The sequence below is a fragment of the Lagopus muta genome, chromosome 11 (assembly GCF_023343835.1).
Source record: "Lagopus muta isolate bLagMut1 chromosome 11, bLagMut1 primary, whole genome shotgun sequence".
NCBI lineage: Eukaryota > Metazoa > Chordata > Aves > Galliformes > Phasianidae > Lagopus > Lagopus muta.
In genome coordinates, this window is record NC_064443.1 from 11,202,929 (window position 1) to 11,213,164 (window position 10,236).

The 10,236-nt window shown below is 45.3% G+C and overlaps 1 protein-coding gene and 1 long non-coding RNA gene across 2 annotated transcripts; one reads left to right on the top strand and one right to left on the bottom strand.

Moving 5' to 3' along the window:
• Nucleotides 1–696: 696 nt before the first annotated feature.
• On the bottom strand, nucleotides 697–4,309 carry LOC125698823 (uncharacterized). Its single transcript, XR_007379346.1, has 4 exons — nucleotides 4,202–4,309; nucleotides 4,072–4,127; nucleotides 2,721–2,808; nucleotides 697–867 (listed from the first exon to the last, which is right to left on the bottom strand). It is a non-coding gene; the product is annotated as an uncharacterized LOC125698823 (long non-coding RNA).
• CCDC51 (coiled-coil domain containing 51) lies at nucleotides 4,290–8,974 on the top strand. The gene is made up of 5 exons (XM_048957635.1): nucleotides 4,290–4,402; nucleotides 5,335–5,576; nucleotides 5,700–6,046; nucleotides 6,373–6,537; nucleotides 8,102–8,974. The coding sequence occupies exons 3-5, from the start codon at nucleotides 5,729–5,731 to the stop codon at nucleotides 8,876–8,878; spliced, it is 1,260 nt and encodes a 419-aa protein (XP_048813592.1). The 5' UTR covers nucleotides 4,290–4,402; nucleotides 5,335–5,576; nucleotides 5,700–5,728; the 3' UTR covers nucleotides 8,879–8,974.
• Nucleotides 8,975–10,236: the final 1,262 nt, after the last annotated feature.

Sequence of the window (10,236 nt, forward strand, 5' to 3'; positions counted from 1 at the left end):
ACAAAATCTGAAGCAAGTTTGCTATCCTGCTAGCAGCTCTGTGCTTGCTCAGCCTTCCTGTTGCTTTGAATTTGCAGGATAGTTCATCTGTGCTTCCCAGCCTCCAACTGCACGGGATGGATTTTCATTGCCCAGCCATCAGCGTTTTGCTGCCGTGGAAGCTACTCCTGAGGTGGGCGCTGCTCTGAGGAGCCACCACGCAGCGCCCAACGGTCACCTCAGGGCGAGGCGGGAGCCGACCGGGCGGGAAAAGCCGCTACCAGCCAGCGCATGCGCAGCGCGGCACTCACGCTCAGCCCGCAGTGGTGCAGACAGCAGCCCCCTAAGGCGAGAGGAGCATTGCGCATGCGTCAGCCACCCTTCTGCAGTTGGAGGAGCCGCGCGGACGTAACCAACGCGAAGCCTCGCGCGGCGGCCGGCAGGAGGGCACCACGCATGCGCAGCATAGCGCCAAGCGAGGGTCGGTGACCGCACGATGGCGCCATCGCACCGCCAAGGCGCGCGGCTCCTGAGAGAGCTGCTGCTCCTGCAGCGCGGCTGGGCGGCGCGTAGGAACGGGCAGCGTACCGCGAGCTTTTGTTCTGGTACCTGCAGTGCCTGTTTGTCGGTATAACCCCATCTTGGACAGCTGCAACTAAACCCGAGCATCCAGATTAACCTTGTGAAAAACAAAAGCTACAGTAAAGAGAGAAAATATCAGCTCTTAACAAAAAAGTTTTATTCTGACTAAACAAAATGTACAATGCTTCCCAAGTGCTACGGGTTCTCTTCGTCTTCTGAAGGCTGCAGATCCATTGAGGAAGTGGAAGGTGTCTTATCCTGCAGCTCAGAACTACTTTTTGCCGGACTTCTTTATCCCACCGCTCGCTGCCAAAAGAAACCAAACCACCACGGCTCAGAGATCGCAGGTGACACAGCTGTGACAGCTGTGACAGCCCCACCAGGCTGCCTGTACAACCCACACCCCACTGCTGAACGGCTTCTGCATGTGGTACTGCTTGGATCTTACATGCTTTAACTTCATGTTGAAAACCACAGCCCCTCTTGGAACTAAACACACCCCCTAATTTACAAGGGCACAAAGTACTTCAGCAGTTCTTTGCTCCTCCATCAATTACTTCTTATACAACAGTCTGGTCAAATCAAATGGAAGGCTGAAGGAATAAAAGCATCAGTATTTCTACAGCAACCAGAGCCCCATTTGGGGCTGAAGCCCCAATGAAGCAAGCACTGGAATTACCAAAGCATCTGTTGTTTGCAGCCCCTATTTCTGACGACACTGAAGCAATGTGAAAGAGCACAACATATTAACGTGGCACTGAGTGCAGCACATTTTGTAAATGCTGTTTGGTATTGTTTTACAGCACGTCTCATAGCTGATCTGTGGAAAGCACAAAATGACAATAAGGGCTGATAGTCAACAGCAGACTTTGCACCGTGATAAAATGATTCTAACAGCGTTGCCTTGCTGAGGCTCTCGGACGTAGTCTACCTTCTTCAACAATGTAATCTCTGTCAGCTCTGGCAAGCACTGGACTAGAACCAGATAACTGAAATTTAACCAAATAAGAGGAAGAGCAGTAATGGCAGGACAGAGCTATCCAGATGTGCAGAGCTACTGAAGTGCCTGATAAAGTTCAAAATAGCTGGGACAGAAGGAAAGCTCGGGGAATTTTTTTGCATGTCTGTAATGCCAAAGACATTCTGTAAGTCCCACACCCAGCACATTTTTTGTAAGCAGATAAATCAGAGCAGCTAGATCCATTTGAGATAAACAGACAAGAAATACCCCAAGTCAGTGGGACTGGGTTGTACTCTGCCCCAAGAGCACAAACTCACATATGAAGTTGCAAAACGGCTGGCTAAGATTTGTAATTTATCAATACAGCCACTGTGTCAGAGGACTTTACTGTATCTTATTCTTCTATTCTGGTGATCTGCCAGCTACACTGCCAGCATAACTCCCAGGTGCAGAAAGAGCTCTGGGGTGAAACTAGAGAACCTGAGAGTCTAACTTTGATCTCTGGCAAGATAACAGTCTTAATAAAGGCAAAAATGGATAAATGTAGTCTTGTGAAAGTTAGTAAGACTTCTGTAAATGATAGGGTTGAGTGGACAGACAGTATTAACAGTATTTCCTACTACCATCATTTGAAATATAGAGCAGGCTGGGTGAACCATCACAATGCAGCCTGCAAAATTTCTTCTTTCACTTAGCATACTTTAGATTCACTTAAGCAAGTGAAACCAATCACAGGTTTTTTTGGTGAGGTTTTTTTCCCCCCCCTTCTGTCGTGAATCTCCTGCTCTTGAATTTCATCCTCTAAGATACCAAGTAATGGATTTGTTAAAATTTCACAATTGTGGCAAAGCCTGTGTTTCTCAATACACCTGGAAAGCAAAGGATGGTATGCTAAAATAAGAGCAGAAATCTCTCTGCACCATCCCACTAGAACAGCTTATCACACCTGGCATGCAGTTACACCTCCTGAAACAGAAATCACATCAGTAATTTGGATGTTAAATTGCACAGTAAAAATAATAATAATTAAAAAAATAGCCTCTCTTTGTTACTTATCATCTACAGCTGCCATCAGCCTCCCGGTGTGTGCTGAGTAACTTAAAGTTACAGATCTTTTTATGTTCGTCAAGCAAAAACATTAAACTTTTGAAGCCAGCAAGCCACTCAATTGTTCCTATCAGTATGGCACCTCACTTACTGAGGGGCCCTTTTCCAGCAGCCTTTGCTTTCATCTCCTCAAGTTTCTTTTGCTCCTCCTTCTGCTTTTGTTTAAATGCCAGATCTGTCTAAAGAAAAGAACAACAGTGTGTTAACATCTCCTGCCCCGGAAAAGTTGGAAAACAGCTGAAAGCAATGAGAAAAAAACATTATCAAAGAATCATAGAATCACAGAATCATTGAATCATAGAATGGGCTGGGTTGAAAAGGCCCACAGTGCTCATCTCGTTCCAAGCCCCTGTTATGTGCAAGTCGCCAACCAGCAGACCAGGCTGCCCAGAGCCACATCCAGCCTGGCCTTGAATGCCTACAGGGATGGGGCATCCACAGCCTCCTTGGGCAACCTGTTCCAGTGCATCACCGCCCTGTGTGAAAAACTTCCTCCTAATATTTAACGTAAACCTCCTCTGTCTCAGTTTAAAACCATTCCCCCTCGTCTATCACTATCCACCCTTGTAAACAGCCGTTCCCCCTCCTATTTATATGCTCCCTTCAAATACTGGAATTATGTTCCAACAGCAATCAAAACCTAACAGACTAAACGGATGCAAGATGGCTCAGTGCTAGTAAATAAGCAAAACTTTCCAGAACAATGACAAACAGTATTGTTTGGGGCTTTATTTATGCTGCACCACAACACAGAGATGGACCAAACTTTTACTTTGTGTGTTTGATTTTTCCAAAATTAAGAAAGTATCACCTCCTGTAGCATCATCTCACTCTGCCCTCTGAATGATGTTTGCATCAAAACCATTAATCTCCACTGCTACTGTGAATCTAGTGCAAAAACACAATAAATCTTGGACTAATTAGGACACAAGAAACAAACGTTGCTTTTACCTAAAAAAGCATAACTTAAAAATCTTTCCATACATGTCACTACTATTCATTTTAATGCATTCGTATTAATTCTGAGAAATACAATAAGACTGCTGGCAAACTGCACAGGCAAAGCAGCACTGCACATCCCTGCCAGAACATCCTCTGGAATTCAAGAGAGCTCAGAACTCTGTCTCTTACATATGTACTCTTCATAGGCAGCACCGCTAAAGGGATTATAGGAGTTTTCCTCGGCACTCAGGATTTTGACATTGCTCACCAATCCAATTCACGTTTCTCTTTTTCAATCACCGGTGCTTCACACAGCCTCTACGTTTCCCAGAACTAACAGCTTACACCTCCACTCCGAGCCCTCACGCCCGGGGATCCGCAGCAGGAGCCTCAGGTCCATCCCCAGCCCGCGATTTCCGTGCCCGCATCGCACGCACTCCGAGGTGCTGCGGGAGCTCGCTCTGAGGAAAGATGCTCGCCTCGCCCCCCCGCCGCCCTACCTCATCCAGGTCCTTCGTCTGTTTCTTCGGCTGCTTCAGCGGTTTCTTCTTGCCGCCTAAAAAGAGAGGGGGCGGTGAGAAGAGAGAAGGCGGCACAACCGACGCCTGCAGCCCCCGGGCCCGGCCTTACCCTCTCGGCCCGACATGATGCCAGCACCGTTCCGCTCCGCTCCACACCGTTTCCGTCTGACCCCACACGGCCGCCGTAGCAATTCCGCAGTAGCACTTCCGCCGCTGCCACTTCCGCTTCCGGCGCCGCTCCTCGACCCTGCGGGCAGGCACGGGGGAGGGCGTTGTGTGAGGGGTTGCCCAGAGGCTGCTGCCACGTCAGGTAGGGCCCTGCTGCCGGGCTCGTCCGCCCCAGCGGTAGTGGGGAGCGAACGTCCCGCCGTAGCGCTGTCCTTGGGGTGGGGAAGCGCGCTTTCCTCGCGCTGGCGATGTCGGGGCGCGGCGCGGTTGCGCTGCCGAGAGAATAGCGCGGCTCCGTCAGTGTGAGCGCGATGAGTCGCGTCGCCTTGGCGCGCGGTGAGGCCGTCGCGGAGCTGATGGCTGCTGTTGCTCCGTGCTGCGTATGTTTCACCGGATATAAGTGGGCCTTCAGGGTGAGGAGCCAAGTTAAAAAAGACCTCATTGCAGATGTCTTCCACTGGGGAAGCCGTTTGTGTTTGCACGCGTGTTGCCCCCAGCCGGCTAAAGTTAGCACAGGTAACCGTTGCCAAATAAAGCAGAACAACTGCAGTAGTGCTCGAGGTTTCGTGAATGCTGTGGGTTTATAATATTGTTCTGGTCAAATTCTGACCTAGCCTTACCCAAACTGTATAAAAATTCATTGAGGCTTCATCAAGCTTCAGTGAGATTTTGCCTGTTTATGCAGTTTTCAGAGGAATGTGCTAAGCAGAAAATAAAAGTTTTCCTTACACGTCACTGCTGGTGTTAAGCAGCAGCCAGTGTTGTTTCTGCAGGGTAAGCAAGGATTTTAAAATTCATTTTAAAACACAGCCATAAAGATGTATTCACTGCCTGATGTCTGTATGAACACTTGGCTCCTCCTCGTAGCTCAGTTTTGCAGGAAGGTTCCCAGAAAAACCCATGTTCAGTTTAGCACTGCTGTGTTTTCTCTCTGCCCATTATATATTTGTCTTTCTACTCTTCAGTGCTTTGGTTGTCTGTAGAGTGTGAGGTACAGGGAATGATGAAAGCCCATTTCTTTCCCTTTTCAAGGTTCTTTTTTAATGCCTCTTTCTCATTTCTTTTCTTTTCCAGAATTGTTAGCACCTGTGATATTAAATGCCAAACTCAAATGTGAAAGCTCAAAGCAAGCTGTCATATGGCGATCACACCTGTGCCGAAGCATTACATTACTCTGCAGCTACTCCTGCTGGTATCTGTGCACAGTCACTATGCAGTGAGTTAATCAAGAAGTATGGCAGAAGTACTTAATTACAGCAGAAAAGCAGGGATCTGTGGCACAGCTGTCCTTTGATGAAAACTGGAAAGTTCCCTGTGTAAGTAATGGTGTAAAACTAGCGATGGTTTATCCATCTAATTGTGTTGGTATTTTTGGCATGTGTGTTTAATTTTAAGAGGCATTTACCAACCTTAGTTTAATAACTTTTTTCTTTTTGCAGCACTTTTCTTTGGTGACTGAGTACAAGACATGGGGCCAATGAAGTATAAATCAAGTGTGTCATCAGTGTCCTGTGGGTTGCAGTATCACCATTCTTTGATAAAGCAGAGTCAGAAAATGAATGTACACTTAGTGAGGACCTACTGTGCCTCCGGACCGAAGAGGCCCGAAGCCAAATCAGCCATAGAAACTGCTGTGGGTGTTCTGAACCGGATGGCAGAAGCTGGGGCTGCTGTGGGGAAAAACTCCTTACAGAAAATATCTGCAACTGGCAGGAACTGGTGGGACAAATACGAAGAGTTCGTTGGGCTCAATGAAGTTCGGGAGGCTCAGGGAAAAGTGACGGAGGTAAATGTGGAGATAATGTAAAAAAATAAAATTGAAAATTATGATTATGCCATTAGGAGAACTGGCTGTGAGGCTGAAGAGAGCCTCCAAGGAGAACAGTGTCTTTTTTTCTGCTTTAACTGGCTGTGCAGGTACTGTGACAGAGCCCTAGCCTAGTAAGCTCAGCACACGTAGCGTATCCCCTGTGCTGTGATGAGTTGTCCCCTATATTGTGTTGAATTGTGTTACTTTTATTTTCCTCCCTGAAATCGTATGACTAACAGTTTACATCTATCTGTTAATAAATCTGTTAATAAGTCTCTAAAACAAGTAATCTCTCTTCCCAGGCTGAAAATGTCTTTATGATAGCTCGAGGGATTGTACGACAGGCTCGTGAAAATGTGGAAGCCCAGCAGGTAAAGCTGAAGGAAGTTCGGGACCGCTTGGACAGAGTCTCTCGGGATGACACCCAGTATTTAGAACTGGCTACGCTGGAACACAGATTGCTGCAGGTAATTTCCTGGTATCTGAATGCTGGCAAACACGAATTAAAAATACGTGCTTTGTTTCTGTCACCAGTGACTGGTTCTGCAGATATGCATTAGTATATAAGTCCAGTAATCTGAGTTAATTTTTGTGATAGTTGTTTTAATTGAAGCAATGTGGGGGACTTGATCTGATGTGGAAATCATGTTCATCTTACAACAGGGTAGTGCATTTGGAGACAAAAGCTGAAAAACCTAGAACGTTGTTTGAATGGTGACAGGTGCATGGAAAAAAAAATATATATACATATATATATATGGGATTCAACCAGTTAGTTTCCATATCATGAGAGAAGTGCATTTCCAGTTGTTAAGCCATCAAAGCCATTCCCGTTCACCTGGCTGCAGCCCCCACACAGTTTACTAAGGCTTTTGTCAGAGAGCAGTAAGAGCAAGGCTGCTCCATGAAGGAGAACAAGCAAGAAGATGAGGGGGACCTCAGCACAGGCAGGGGCAGTGTCCTGCACCAACAGAGTGCAGTCCTCATGCACCTTGTCAGAAGGAGCCAAGCAGGCTGGCAGTAGCAGCACAGTCATTCATAGTCCATCAGTCACAGATGAAAGCATGATAGCAGCTAAACTCCAGAAATCTGAGTGAAGCTGCAGGAAACAGGCTGGAAACTGGCACATCTATGGCAAAGCTTGGGCAAGTAATAAGTTAATAGCTATGCCTGAGCTTAAATGGATCTTCTGAATCAATAAGCAGAGCAACAGCAAAGAACTAAAAAGAGCTGTCCAAAAAACAGATCAGGTCTGTGTAGATGAGATTTCAAGAACAGAGCTCTGCATCAGTGTGGAGAAAGATAGAACTAAAGTCATCACTGTATGGTGGTACTGCTGCCTTACAAAAGAAATACATGCTCAAAAGACAGATAGTTTGGGGAATGCAGTCAATTGACAGACAGGTTCACTATCAAAAACAGTTTTTCCTTTGCTAAAAATTTTACTGCAGGAAAATAGCCATAAAGTTTCCACTGTTTTGCTGAGGTAAACTGGCCTACAGCAGGAACTGCCACACCAAAGCCAGGAGGGGCAGAAAAGGAAAACATATGTCTTTGAACAGGGGAAGAAAGAGAAGGCAGAGGAGTGAAAAGTGTATGTGATCATGAGATGAGCCTTTCCAGGACATCCTTTCCAGGACTATTTTCAGTTCCTGTTTTAAGGGAATTACAACTGAGATGGAGAAGTGGGGTGGAGGTGGTGTTTGGAGAAGTATGCAGAGCCAGAGAAAGCTTTCTTTATGGGGAGGGAAAAGCTGCCCATTTGTAGCACTTTTCTATCATCACCATGTGACAGATTATGCTTTAGACAGTCTTCAAATGTAATTCTTGATGATCTTTTCCATGTCTTAGCTTTGACTTAAAATGATGCCTCACCAATTTAAGTGGGATTAATAAAGAAAATCATACGTTTAAAAGAAAAATCTATGAAACAATTTCTGAAACAACTGATGGATGCACTTTTTTCTTTCTTTATAATCTGAAGTTACAAAATGGTGAAGTTATAAAATCAAAGTGCTGTGTTTCTTGCAGGAGGAGAAGAGGTACCGAGCTGCCTACTTAAATGCAGAAGAATCTGAGCGAGAAAAATTTTCTCTCTTCTCCGCTGCTGTAAGGGAGAGCCATGAGAAAGAGAGGACAAGAGCTGAAAAAACAAAGAACTGGTCTATTATTGGTTCTGTGCTGGGAGCTGTTATAGGTGTTCTTGGTTCCACCTATGTTAATCGAGTAAGGCTGCAGGAACTGAAAGTCTTGGTGCTTGAAGCACAGAAGGGCCCAATAAATCTGCAAGAAGCCATCAAAGAGCAGGCATCCACCTATGACTTGCAGCAGAAGGATCTCAGCGATGTCATAGCAGACCTGAAAAACATTCTGCAAACAAGGACGTCGCAGGGAATAAAAGAAGGTGTTTTATTGGCAAGAGAAGACAGGAGTGACTCCATAAAAATAGATTCTCTTTTAATTCCTCTAAAAGAACAGCTTAACTACACTAAACAAGTCAGTTCATGTCTCGGGAGTTTACAGCAGCAGTTTACCCGTCTGCAGGAAAGCATAGCACAAATCATTGCTGAGGTGCAGAGCGTTAAACTTGCGCTTCATTCTAGACCTATGGAAAGAGTAGCAGCCAGGTCATCCGGGGAGAGTAAGGGCCAGGCTGCTGCTGTGAGAGATGTGATTTTAGAGCTGTGTGATACAGAGCGGAGACTGGAATCGCAGATCAAGAGGAATTCTATGTACAGCACTGCACTGACATGTACTGTGTTTGCTGTTAGCCTGCCGGTACTCTATGTTTTACTGAAAGGGAACTGATCTCTAATAAATTGCCATCATTTACTAGATTAATCAAAGTAAACTTGCACTGTGCTTAGACTGTAACTCCAAATAAATCTGTGCTAGCATTTCTCATGCCTTCTGCTGTGTGCTTGGGAAGCTTGTCAGGGCTGGCCATCTACTGCTGTAGGCTCCGTGTTAACTCTGTGCTAAGGCTTTGAGTGGCTGTGTGGCTTTTAACTCAAGTGAAAGAGAGTCCACTGTTTCATCTGTTGATTTAATTTGCTGATTGGCTCTTCCATTGTTTAATCTCATGTATTATGCCAGCCGGTGAGCTTCATCTGGAGCTTTATTTGTGGTTTTCAGTTCAAATGATTCTTTCAATCTGTCTGATCTGTTGATCAAAGTACTTCATGTGTAATCCTTTATAATTTCATTCCTGATTTAATAATTTTGCAGTTTGTCTGTACACAAAACATGAGAAGTCATTTTACCAATCAGGTAGAGATATTTTCTCCAATGTTTTTAGGGTTGGGGTTACTTATTTTGGGTTTTTTTTTTGTTGTTGTTGGTTTTTTTTTTACTCTAGGTGCAATAGTTTTCTATGTAACAAACAGCAGGAGTGAAACAGGCAAGGAGGACTGAAGCTATTGTGGTGTAACATACAGCTTCATGTGTCTGTACAGTCAGGTGGTTCCTTTAAAATATGTTTAAATCATATGTGATTACTTTCTGGTTACAAAGCTTCCAAAAGCATTTCTGGAACTGTAGCCACGTTACTGGCAAGAGCAGAGATGTGTTAAGTGCAGTGATTAAGTTAAGTTTATTCTGCAGGTACGAGTCAACTGTCCTTTCTCCACAGGCTCCTTGACCCATCGTTCCCTAGCTGCTTTGTGCTTGCAGTAAGCAGCTTTGGGAATCACTCTCTTTATCCCCAGTAGCTTGGAGTTGTTTTTAGTCATGTCCTGTCTGGAAATGCTGCTCTACAGCAGTATTTCTATGGTGGTATTTTATGGTAACGGTGCTGTGCAAACTACTCCAAAACAGCAACTGGAAATAAGTGAGTTCCAGCTGTTTTTCTTGGAAGGGATGAAGAATGGCTGGCTGAGGAAAGACGCTGTCTAAACAGCTAACCATGAGTGTCTGCACAGCCTGACACAGTCGTTGGTATTTGTCGGTATCATTTTCTCCCTGTGATGGTAGCAGATAAACAAACCAAACTTGGAGCTCAGGTTCTTCCAGGCTTCACTTCTGTGAAACCTTAGCAAAGCACTGACAACCTGACTTTGTGCTCAAATGCCTTTGTGTGAGCATTTCAGAATGACTAAGCTGTGTTTAGTACACAGTGATATGTGAAGCCTTTTCCAGTAACCATGGGAAAAGAGCTGGAGGTTTTG

Excerpts from the sequence above, each read along its gene's own strand:
- CCDC51 (XM_048957635.1), top strand. The coding sequence starts at position 5,729 with ATGGGGCCAATGAAGTATAAATCAAGTGTGTCATCAGTGTCCTGTGGG. Across the intron at positions 6,047-6,372 it reads CTCAGGGAAAAGTGACGGAG|GCTGAAAATGTCTTTATGAT; the intron begins GTAAATGTGGAG and ends CTCTCTTCCCAG. Across the intron at positions 6,538-8,101 it reads TGGAACACAGATTGCTGCAG|GAGGAGAAGAGGTACCGAGC; the intron begins GTAATTTCCTGG and ends TGTTTCTTGCAG.